The sequence below is a fragment of the Solea solea genome, chromosome 1 (assembly GCF_958295425.1).
Source record: "Solea solea chromosome 1, fSolSol10.1, whole genome shotgun sequence".
Taxonomy (NCBI): domain Eukaryota; kingdom Metazoa; phylum Chordata; class Actinopteri; order Pleuronectiformes; family Soleidae; genus Solea; species Solea solea.
The window spans coordinates 28,421,020-28,434,363 of NC_081134.1; the positions used below are offsets into that span (position 1 = coordinate 28,421,020).

Below are 13,344 nucleotides of genomic sequence, written 5' to 3' on the forward strand. Positions count from 1 at the left end.
ATTTTGGTTCTATTCCTAATGGAAACTTGAAAAAAATATGTTCCATATGGATCCATACGGAACTGTTCCACTCGACGGAAACAAGGCTGCCAACATGGCGGTTCATAGAAACTGCGTCATGTGACCACTTTTGCAAACTCACAAATTCTGTCAGTCGTTGGAGTAAAAAGATTAGTTTTTATAAATGCAATCATTGATCGTAACAGCGACTGACCGGCTGAGTGGAGTAGAGAAGAATGTCACCCCTCTTGGTCCATGAAGGCCACCGTAGTTCAGTTTTTCTGTTTGTTACTGCAGTACTTTGGTATTTAAACTCCCACAGATTCAATAATCTGTGGTTTAGTTACACATGGGCGGAGGCTCCAAAGGTCATGTGATATCCCTGTGGTTCTTTAGGTCACAGTGAACTCCTGTCACTTTAATATTTACTTGATTATTTTGAATTGAATGATTATATTGAATCTGAATTTTTGAGGCCCTGAACATGGATTTCTGCGACTGCATCAGACCTGGTGAACATTTAAGTCTGAAAGAGGTTCGGGGAATGCGCGTCAAAAATGGGGAAGTGGGCGGGGCTAAAAACGGACGCAAAAAACTTCTATTCGGTCATCTGATGTCAGGTTTAACGTATGTGAACGAAACTTGTTACACACGTTCATTACATAGGTTGGGGCGGTCAAAAAAGTCGGTGACTTCAAAAGACTGTGAATCCTACAGGAAGGCCGCCATCTTAGGTTCAACGGCCATTTCGCACCAATGGGATTTGAACAGACTTGTCCTAGGTTATTCTTTAACTGGGGAAAAAAATTACTGCCACCTACTGGAAGGGAGTGTGGATCTGGATGGTTTAATCCCATTTTTCTTAAAGGGGACATATTATGCAAAATCAATTTATTTTTTAATCATTTTAATACTTATATTTGGGACTCTGGAGGCCCTACCAGTCGCCAAAGTGTGGAAAAAGAATACTCAGTCCTTTTTTCGAGGTTCCCCCTTAGTGTAAGTATAGGCGATAAAACACGCGATGTTGAATTCCCTGCGCTTATGACGGCAGTAGGGATGTAACGATTACCGGTATGACGATAAACCGCGGTAAAATTCCCGACGGTTAGTACTACCGTTTAAAATTTTAATTATCGTTAAAACCGTGATTGATTACCGCAACTGATTACCGAAAAACTCAGTGATACTGCTCATTTCCTGGAGAAGCAGCAGCGCCTGAACGGCACTCGCTCAGAAGCGGGCGCGCATGCGCAGTTTGCACCGTCTGTCCAGCGACAACACGGCTGAAGCCACCTGCGCTCCAGAGATTTCCCCCCCGTAAAAAATCAGAAGTCTGGGCATATTTTGTATTTTTAAACGATGTTGAGGGTAAAATAATTGAAGACAATCAATCCTTGTGCAGAAAATGCAAAAAAAAAATCTCCGCGAAGCCACTTCCAATTTGATGAGCCATCTCCGTGACCACCACACACAACTTTTCAGCGAGTAAGTCAACAAAAACGTGATTTCGGAATAGTGGGAAAGGTCATGGTTTGTCGCGACGTTTGACGAAAGCGAGTAGTGTGCAGACGACACATACTGTAGCAGACCAAAATGTGTTTGTTTCTGTGTTTTTTTATTTTATTTTTATGCTTTGTACGACCGCTGCTACTTAATTATTATCCGACACAGAGTGAGGACCTGTGTGTGTGTGTATCAGTCAGTCAGATGATAATTATTAATAATATGATGATAATAATAATAATAATAATAATAATCATATAATATAAAATATATTTTTTTAAATAAAACTTGGTTAAAAGATTTCAGTGTGTGTATTCAGTACTTTTGAACACATCTAACAATACCGTGATAATATTGATAACCGTGATAATTTTGGTCACAATAACAGTGATATGAAATTTTCATATCGTTACATCTCTAGACATGCGCATTTCACCGCGAATGTTACTACCCACCAGTAAGTTTACTTCGAGAGCTCCACCTTAGCTCCACCTTGTCCCTGCGAGAGTGCAGGCGAGGGAGGAAGAGCGGTATTATGTCAACACGGAGGGACAAGTGTGCTGTTGGTGGCTGCACAGTGGAGCACAGTGTTTTACACAAACTTCCAGCCTCAGAGGATTTTATATATGAAGCTAATGTGCCGGATAAAGTCAGCAAGAGTGTGTTTGTGTGTTCGCACCACTTCACATCAGACTGCGGCCAGCGTCGCCGTATTTAGTCAGCGACCGTATTTCACCGACCTACAAACACACACATTTTTAAGAAAAGGTCACATAGAGCTCATAACTGACCATTCTGACACGTCCTAATTAAAAATATTTGTTCAGTACGTCCTCCATGACCGGAGCACAGACTCAGTCTGATACAGTCACATACAGCGGCAGTTTATGCAGCTCGCCGCTCGTCGCTGGCGATCAGCGATGGTGATTTTGTTCTGAAAGGGGCAGGTTTGGCAGGGTTGGCGAAATAGGGTATAATATGTCCCCTTTAATTAATTCATGAATCTCTTAATGAATCCTGTTCTCAGAAGTGAATCAAACTCTGGAAACATAACCTTTTGCCTCAAAGCTACATTTTCTCAGCTTTTAGATCAGGGGGTGTCAAACTTGCGGCCCCCAGCATTGAGTCTGGTCAACAGGGGGCGTGTCTGAAAGTCAAAAGTGTTTTGTTTCGACATGGAACCATGTGTACACAATAAAATCAGATTCATGATGCAAAACAAATGAAATGAATCAAAAATGAAGTAAATAATATATATAATATATATATACTATAATTATACACCAGGTCTCAAACGACTCAATATCAAGTGATAATTAGTTACTTCTGTTGGGTTTTTGACTTGATTTTATATGTTATTGCATTATCATGATTGAATATCCCAACTAAACAGCTGCTTTTTCCTAAAATGTTGGGACTTTTTTTCCTTGACCAGCTGCTATTCACTATATTGTATATTACAATATTATGACAAAAATAGCAAATATATTGGGTATAATATTCTCATGTTTTCTATGTTTCTATGTATTAATCCATTACCTAATGAATGGTCAACTATTTGGATTACCGATTACCCAACAATGACTCGAATGAAGGAGGAAATAATCGACAGATTAATCGACAATGAAGATAACGGTTCAGTCGCAGCCTTAAATCTGTCATAAAGTGATGCAGACGAACAGAATGTGGGCGACTGATTTATAACATGTTGTAACATGAGGGATTCCTGTGGCCGCCACCAACGCGGAATCATCCGGAAAAACCTTGACTTGACTTTCCAAATGAAACTCGGTGATGAAAGTGCTTCCTGGCGGTCACTTCTTGGAAGTCCCCAGAATTCAGACGTCCATTCATAAAGACGAGGAAAGAGGAGGGGGGAGAGTAGGAAGATGACTAACCACTTCTGTTTTTCACGTCCTTAAATTGTCCGACTTCTTCAGACGGTCTGTCACATCAGCGAGCGCTCTGGACGAGGAAGACCTGCAGAAATCTAACTTATTCACTATTTATATTAACTTATCGTCCTCTTTGGAAAATGCTGAGCTGTGGAAACGTGTTCAGGAGTGCGCTGGTCGCCATCGTCCTGTTTGCTTTGCTCGACTGTGGAGCTCAATGTAAGTTTGTGTGTTTGATGAATACGGTGCAGCTCGGTCACAGTGTTTCTAAACTTCTGTGACGATAACTATGATCTTCTGACCCGAGCAGCTATTCAGAAGATAACGCCCTGCTGTAAGAGAGTCTCCACGCAGCCCGTCACTGAGCCCATCACAGGATTCACTGTCCAGAGAACAGCGCCACCATGTGTCACTGCTGTCATGTGAGTATGACCACGTCAACCACGGGTTTACAGCATTTATACAGTAGTTATAGATTATTGATTTATTCTTTATATGTTAGAACTAATCCAGTAAGTTAAGATGAAATACGGTAAGTTAAGTTAAGATGAAATGAGATACAGTAAGTTAAGTTAAGATGAGATACAGTAAGTTAAGTTAAATTAAGATAAGATACAGTAAGTTAAGTTAAGATGAGATACAGTAAGTTAAGTTAAGTTAAGATAAGATACAGTAAGTTAAGTTAAGATGAGATACATTAAGTTAAGTTAAGATAAGATACAGTAAGTTAAGTTAAGATGAAATAGGACTAAAACAGAAATCAAACCACAAAGTGAACGTAAAGTAAATCAAATGAAACATAATAAGAGTTTAAACATTTCCTTTGTTTTTCTTTCTTCAGCTTCTTCACAAACTCTGGTTTCTACTGCTCTCTGCTCAGAGCGCCCTGGGTCAAAAAGAAGATTGTTGAATTCATGTGAGTTTTCGTTTTTTAAACAAATCACTTTATCTTTTCTCTGCACTCCTTCACTCACACGCTCTCTCTGGTTTCTTCTTTCCTCACAGGGAAGCCAAAGCTCGGTCCACTCCTCCTCCAAAGGTCTCCCTCCTCTCCATCATCACATCCTCCTCCTCCACGTCTGCTCGGCCTTCATCCTCCTCCACTCTTCCATCCTCCTCCTCCACTCTTCCCTCCTCCTCCCCCTCCACTCTTCCCTCCTCATCCTTCACTCTTCCCTTGTCCTCCTCCTCCACTCTTCCCTCCTCCTCCTCCACTCTTCCCTCCTCCTCCTCCACTCTTCCCTCCTCCTCCTCCTCCTCCTCCACTCTTCCCTCCTCCTCCTCCACTGTTCCCTCCTCCTCCTCCACTCTTCCCTCCTCCTCCTCCTCCTCCTCCACTCTTCCCTCCTCCTCCTCCTCCACTCTTCCCTCCTCCTCCTCCTCCTCCTCCACTCTTCCCTCCTCCTCCTCCTCCACTCTTCCCTCCTCCTCCTCCTCCTCCTCCACTCTTCCCTCCTCCTCCTCCAGCAGCAGACAGGCCTGAATCAAACACTACAGCCTCAATATTACATGAATTTAAATGAATGAGTCAACAATATTTATTTAGTTTTAACTTAATTGATCTGGAGCTGACAGAAGTATGAATATATTTATTAGAAAGTGAATTTACTAATGTTTATTGTTAACATGCTGCACATTTAGAATCTGCCCGTTAGTTTAAGACATTGTAGTATTTTTCAGTTATTTATTCATTTGAAACATTGTGATTTGAGCAAATATGAAAACATGGTTGGAAATAAAAAACCTAAGACTTTGGTTGTGTGACTGTATCTTCTCTCATGGACTCAGGGTCAATTATTTATTATCATTTTATTATGTTTGGATGTTGTCAGCTGTTTAAATGAACAACCTTAAAATGGTGACAGAAAAACATGAAATAAATGCTATAAAAAGAGCGTACATTATACTTGTTTCTTTTGAGCGTACTTTATACTTGTTTCTTTTGAGCGTACTTTATACTTGTTTCTTTTGAGCGTACTTTATACTTGTTTCTTTTGAGCGTACGTTATACTTATTTCAAAACCACAAAGTAGTATTTTGAGACATGAAGTCGTTTTTTATGGTAAAAAACGTCCTAGTCGCTACAAACGAGCCGATGTAAATGTCTCATCACTGATGCTCTCGTCAGCCGCGCCGTTTCAGACCAAAACCACACCCGCAGAACACGGAGTGTCTTGTGATTGGCCAGTTACCTGGAAGTGACGTCATTGGTACGTCAGCTCTCAGACCCACAGCTCCCCCTCTGGAAAGGCAGATGCACTGCTAGCAATTATCAAAACAATGAGTAATCCCGTCATCCCTTACGCATTTGATCTGGAGTCTGACCCAGAATCAGAAGTGAAAGACTGCTGCAGGACGCCTGTAGCTTAGATAACATTGTGGTTACCAAGATGATAAACACACACATGCAAATGGAACACGAGCGTAGCGTGTAGATAAGCATGTAGCTTAGCCTGTAGCCGGCTATCGCTAATGCTAAACGACAAAACACGACAAAACACACAAAGACAGTTATATACGTATTGTTGGCACTGCTCCTTCCTTTAGGTGAAGTGTTGTGTCCTGCTTTATATTGCTACTTTCAACCATAGAAGAAGAAGAACAACTCTTGTTGTAGCTGTTGAGGGTATTGGTTGTACGGAGCTCAGCAGCTACAACGAGAGTAGTTCTTCTTCTTCTACGGTTGAAATCACGTCACCGGATGTACCCGGACTCTAGTGCCCGGACTAGGAGGCACTGCTGTTTAGAGGAGTGGTGAAATTCGCCAGTGACGTAACTAGTCAACGGAATTGCCGTTCCGCTTCGTAGAGCTCAGGAAAACAATCAAACCCTGCGCTCTCAGCAGTGGCTGAATCGATTGTTATGGACTTTTAGGGCTTCATAAACGAGGTGATGACACAGATACACACAAATGCAGCGTTAACTGGCACTTCCGGGCTATGGGATCTTTAATATTTCATGGCCACAGTTTTTCTTTGTGTTTGGAGCTCTTGTTTGTCTTTTATGAAAGTGTCTGAAACTACAACACACACAACACACACACGACACATACAACACATACACGAACACACAACACATAGTAAGTGAATGTGAATGGTCATGTGATGTAAGATTCCTGCTTTAATGCAACTTATTAAAGATATTTCCGACCCTAAATCTCTCAGTGATGATGAGCAGCTGTGTTCAGTGTCACTTCCCATTCAATTCACCAGCCACATCCTCCTCTTCAGCCCTGTGGTTTCTCAGTCTCTAATGAACGCTGACATCACCAACACAGTTTTGTCTCTCTGTACTGCAGTTCACATGGTTCCAGCGAAAACCTTAAATCAGGAAGTCGATGAGCTGCTGCTGGTGTCTTGCTATTTCAGTCTTGAAATGTGACAATAAAGACGTGTTCAAACGTTTAGTTCCCTCTTTACATTTCCTGCTACAGTTACATGTCTTACATGTTCTTGTATTCATTGTATCTGGATTGTTTTAAATTACTTATTGCCCTTTTTAACCCAACCCTGTGTTTCAACTTAAATTTCACCATTTATTTATATTTTTATTCTTATTATGCTTTCAATTTTTTTTTTAGCAATTTGTATTTTGTGACTTTGAGTCTGACGTGACCATTCTGTCAAATTAAATGTGAATCGTGTGATGTGCATATTTCTTGAGTGGATATATTTGTACATAAGTTGTTGATTACTAACTAAACAAACCACCAGTGGAAACAAAGTAGCATCATTTTTCACACGCACACACACACACACACAGGTTGTTTCCATGACTTCTGTTACAGAGAAGATGGTGGTTTGAATTTGCTCGGTGATCTAATGAGGGGCGGAGGTGTGACAGTCCTGTTACCGCACACACACACACAAAGGAACTCACGTCATCATCAGTACCACCCACCACCAAAGGTGTTGATCGCGATTAATTTACCGATATATATGCGAACTCTGTTCAGCTTCTGCATTCGCAGCCTCGTCAGCCGACCAGTGGATGAAGATGTCTCAGAGGATCCTGTTCGTCGCTCTGCTCCTGCTCTGCATCTCTCTGAGCACACAAGTGAAAGGTAAACACAGACCGTTTATTTATATAAAGACTTTTTCTTTGTAAGTTTCTTTGTCGGTCACTGCCTGAGAACCATTTTAATACAAACAATCTTATTGGTCCTCAAAAGTTAGACGATATATATTTTTTGCATTTAAAGTCTTTATCTCACTTTTTCCAACAGTGAAGTTTGTAAACCACTCACTCTCCCACACCAAAGCCCATAGAGAAAATCAGTGATTTTAGCTTGCGGCATCACAGGAGCTGCTGGTCTATTGCTGCCTCGTGTGGTCACTTTGTGTCACTGCGGTCAATCTGAACAAATGACTTCAAACACAGAATTCGCAAAATAAGACATTTGAACAACTCCTGTGTGTGTGATGTTAAAATCACTGATTTTCTCTATGGGCTTTGGTGTGGGAGAGTGAGTGGTTTACAAACCAGTTTCCTGTTGGAAAAGTCTGTCTCACAGTGAGATAAATACATGGACATGTTCTTAAAGATATAATAGACTTAAACTTATGTAGATTTTATTAAGTGGGTAAAAATCATTTTTTTTTTTTCATTTTTTCATCATACAACCACAACATGGTGTGTGTTTGACCCCAAAAACAAAAAACATCGTAATGTAGTTTTTGATAAATTCAATTTTATTGTGCTCTAAAAGTAGTTTGACACGTCACAGAAGAAATGTAGGTCCAGGGCTGAAACAATTACTCGATTAATCGACTCCAAAATTAATTGCCAATTTTTTTGAGCGTTTTTAAAGAATTATATCAATTGTGTCTGATTTGTCAGCTTCTTAAATGTAAATATATATATATTTTTAATTTATTTGCTCCATATAACAAATAAATCATTAAAAGTAAATAAAAAATATTTTTGTTTTTGTGGACCAAACAAAAATCAATGATTTTCTCTATGGAATCTGCTGCAGGAGACAGCGGTTTACAGTTTGAAGAGTTGAATAGTGTCTGACACTGAGATTTTAGCAATAAACCATGATTTCTGAGCGTCTGTGTCTCAGGCTGGTTGAGTTAATGTGTTAATACTTTTACATGACAAACGACTTACTGTATTTAGATGAGTGAAGAGAATCTCCTTGTCCCTTTCAGCACGATTTCCCTTCAAGTCTGTCCCTCTGTGCTGCACTGCAGTGTCCCCGGTTGATGTCAGCAGCTTAATCACCGGGAACCCCGAAATACAACATGCACAGGGAAAATGTGTCCATGCGCTCATGTAAGGTTCTCACATGTGCTGCATGCAACATAAACACATGTGTGATAAAGCATTAAAATTTTAATCAATCATTGTTTTGTTTATCTCCAGTTTCAATCATAAATGGGGCAGGGGAAAGCTGTGTGTTGACCCTGAAGCAGCATGGGTTCAGAAATGTAAGTCACTCTTTTATTTGCCCTGAGGTTAACATATACGATCTATAATGATCTATTCAACTTAAACTTAACCTATGAAAAAACATAATAAAACAAGCAGGTGGCTCTTTATGACGCACAATTGCAAAAATTGAAAGCTAACGCCAAAGCCTTGAAAATCATCTGGTTTGAATTAAAATGGAGGGAGCTAGCAAATTCTAGCTAACGCCAAAACCTTAAGAAACAAAACCATCTGATTAGTATCAACATGGAGGAAGCTAGCAGGTTGAAGCTAACACCAAAGCCTTGAAAAACATCCATTAAGTATCAAAATGGAGGAGGCTAGCAAATTCTAGCTAACACCAAAGCCTTGAAACAACATCCATTTATTATCAAAATGGAGGAAGCTAGCAGGTTGACACTAACGCCAAAAACTTCATAAACAAAACATCTGATTAGTACCAAAATGGAGGACGTTAGCAGTTTCAAGATGACACCAAAGCTGTGAACAAAACATCCATTAAGTATCAAAATGGAGGAAGCTAGCAGGTTGAAGCTAACACCAAAACTATGAACAAAACCCCCATTACGTATCAAAGTGGAGGAAGCTAGCAGAGTCTAACATTTGTTGTAGTCCTAATTAGAACCAATAATTACTTAATTTTCATTTGGTAAAAAATTATAATGAATAATTTACTAACACAAGCATTGATCTGTTCTTTTTCTCTGTTTGAAGACATGTGATCCATTCACGAAGTTCCTGCTGCCTGTTTGAGGAAATGATGACCTTGTATTATACATACACACACGCACGCACGCACGCACGCAAACACACACACACACACGCACACACACACACAAATTATTACCCAATAAATACACATTTTATTTGTTTGCTACATGTATGTTCACTGCAGAAAGCTCAAACCTCCAACAGGGACACCCAGTTTTTGTAGTTTCCTGATCACCACCATTATAATTATTATTATATGTATTTATTTGTTGCGTTATAATCTACATCCCTTGCAAATTTAACCACAATCTATTGTTTACTTTTACTTTTTGAGTTTTGCTGTTCACAAATGCAGGTAAAAAAAACATAGGAGAAATGTTAAAACTGCAAAATAATATAAATATTTGTGCTTTTAAAAATGTAGAGCGTGGAACTGTGGGGTGACACAGTAGGTTTGGATGTGTAAGGTCAACAGCGCTCTCTGCTGGAGACTGCAGGTATAGAAAGCTGTAATTTATGAGGGAGTGGATTATCTACTGATTTGAATGGATTAAATAAATGAACATGGATTAAATAAATGAACATACATTAATAAATTAAATGCAGAATATGAAAATAGTTTTTCTTCACTTTTCTTCTCCAGTTTCTCTCTGTGTTTGTTTTGATTTAATTCATGTTCAAACCAATAAAATAATACTGCACACACACACACACACACACACACACACACCACATTTCCTTCAAATCAGATGAGTTTTGATATTTGATATTTTACAGTTTTGCCCATTTATAAGAAATGGGGATTTCGTAACCATTAGATCATTTTTTTGACCTCATCAGTGGGCGGATTCTTACCTAAATCTAAAGGGAACATAAGGTGAAGGAGATATACACAGCTGAACCATGTTACATTTAAAGTGCTGCCTAATCCGTAAACTAGATCAGATCAGGATGAAATTTAGGTTCATGGTAGAGTGTCTGGTCATACATGTACATCCCAAGTTTCGTTAAGATCCGATAAGTTTTGACTGAGAAATCTTTTTAATTTTCCCCATTTATAAGAAATGGGGCATTGTTTAACATTTAATCATTTTTGTGACAGTGAGTGGATTCTATATCATATCTGGGTGATCACCTACCCATCACAAAAAAATCAGATTGAGCCATCAAAAAAAACAAAAAACAACCACAGACAGGAAGTTGCTAACAGAATGACAAACTTACGGATGAAAAGAGAGCCTGGTTGTTTTCTTAAAGATTTCTTAAAGGTAAAAATGTTGCAGAATGTAAAGAAATCTACTTTTTAAAATGATTATTATGATGAAAAAGAGGGAGGAGGAAGCAGAGATGACCTGTCAACATGAGGTCAAGGACAAATAAATACTCACCTGTCTCTGGTTTTGTCGTTGACAGAATAATCCTTTCAGGTTTTCAGAGTTTCACCCCATAATACTCACATTTCAATCTGGTGGAAAACAAAATGTCCGCCGTCCAGAGTCAACAGAAGTGAGATGACATCTGTCACCAGTGAAGCAGCTTCGTTTTCTTCTGTTTAACAGCGGGACGATGTGCTCGCTTCCTCGTTGACCTCTGACCTCTGACAGCCTGGGTCACTGTGAACTGTCAAGTGTAGACAAACACACACACACACGCACACACACACACACACAACAACACTGGAGGGATGAGGAAAGACGAGATAAGAACAGGGGGAGGGGGAAAAAGGTGTCTTTGCTTCCTTTTTATTTTTGTTGCGTAAAATGTAACATTTTTGGACAAAACTGTGCATTTACTTTTGAAATTAAAGTTGTTTCCAGCTTTAAAAAAGTTTTAATTTCATGGAGTGAAATGTGGGCATAAATATTGCTTTCTGGGAAAATGAGACATTTACTTTTGCAATTAAAGCTGTGTCAAGCTTAAACAATGAGTAAAATGTCATTTTATTGAGTGAAATGAGGCCATAAATATTATTTTTGGACAAAATAGTGGATTTGTGTCAAGCTTTTATAAATCTGGAAAATTAGAAAAATGTAAACTGTCCTGTTGACAATAATGACAAAAATTTAAATTATAGTTGAATCAGGCTTAAATGTTATGACACAATTGTGGATTTGCTTTTGAAATTAAATTATTTATGTCAATCTAAAAAATAATATGTAGCTTAAAATAGCAGCAGTCATGTACCTTAATATATATTTTATTTAATACATATAAAGGCTTTAAATTTTGTAAAATATGCCAACATTATGACCTGATTTTCGTATATTTAAAATGTTTTGTGTTGTGTTTTGGGGACTGCAACTGCACTTTTTTTTATAAAAACAATAATTATTATTATTATTCATAACAAAACACATGTACACAAATGTGACTCATTCTTCACAATAAATGCTTTTAAAATAAGTGAAATCACAGGTTTACAGTTGATACAGTTGAACAGAATTACATTTAAAAAAATAACAAAATAATACAAAAACATCTTTTCTAAATGAAGGCCACGAATGTTTTTGGCTTTAAGTAAAACAGCAACATTTTTATATAAATAATAAACACGTTCAGTGTCCAGTTCACTGCACTTTTTTTTACAAGTTTAAAACATTTAATTAAAAACATCACGATTATAATTTTGTCATTCAGGTTTTCACGTAAGTGCAGAATCTGTGTTTCCTTCTGTTCTGCATGAAATAACACGATAAAGGGAGAGTTCAGGTGTTTTGAAGCGCGGCTGTGTTAGTTACTGACAGTATAATCCAACACTGACCTGTGCTGTGAGCGCCCCCTTGTGTCTGAGACTAAAACATCTACAGCTGCTGAAGTCAACGATCTCTTAAGAATGTGTTTGCTACTTAATTACACAGTTAAAACATGAAGACATTTTGACTGGAAACTGAAATTTGTGTCAACGTTTTAAGCTGCACACACCAAACCCCATAGAGAAAATCATCGGTGAGTTCATGTCTTATTTTATCATTTAAAATTTGGTGTTGGAAATCCTGTGTTTGGAGTCACCTCAGTGACACAAAGCTCCTCTGTCCCCACAAGCTAAAATCACTGTAAACAAACAGGATCTTTTCACTTTCTAACCTGTTTAAGTAGTAGCATCCAGCAGAGGGTGCTCATGAGGTTTTTTGTACATAATAAACAATGTCTTTACTTGTGAGAAAAAGTTAGCATCCTAACCGTCTTAAATTAAGTTATCATCCTGTTAGAGCTTGCTAATTAAATTTGTGAGTAGATGTTAGCCTCCTGGAATACACCCCTAGAACAGGTTATGGACCAAACCCCATTGAGAAAATCAGTGATTTTAACATCACACACACAGGAGTTGTTGATCCACTGCTGCCTCAGTCACTAAGTTCACATGTTTTATTTTGTTAATTCAGCATTTAAAATCCTTCATTTACTTCAGTGACATGAAGTGACCACACGAGGCAGCAGTAGACCAGCAGCTCCTGTGTCCCTGCGAGCTAAAATCACTGATTTTCTCTATGGGGTTTGGTGTGGGAGAGCAAGTGCTTTACAAACTTCACTTTCCTGTCATATAAGTCTGTCTAACAGTGAGATAAAGACGTGAACATGTTCTTAAAGAAGTAAACTAAAGTAGATTTTATGGCACAACACATTTTTTTACTATGCATCAGTATCTGTTGTTAATTTTCTTGTTATAAACATATTCCTGATATAGAAATTCTTAATCTCTGGGATATATACATATACGTATATATATGTACGTATATATATATATATATATAAATATATAGGTGTATATATGTATATGTATATATACATATATATA

At 38.4% G+C, this 13,344-nt stretch overlaps 1 protein-coding gene across 1 annotated transcript; it reads left to right on the forward strand.

Moving 5' to 3' along the window:
• Positions 1–3,472: 3,472 nt before the first annotated feature.
• On the forward strand, positions 3,473–4,722 carry LOC131468133 (uncharacterized; the record flags this gene model as incomplete). The annotated part of the gene is made up of 4 exons (XM_058642061.1): positions 3,473–3,620; positions 3,712–3,823; positions 4,243–4,317; positions 4,407–4,722. Coding segments are annotated over exons 1-4 (582 nt in total), but the record flags the coding sequence as incomplete, so codon positions are not given.
• Between the last annotated feature and the right edge of the window lie 8,622 nt (positions 4,723–13,344).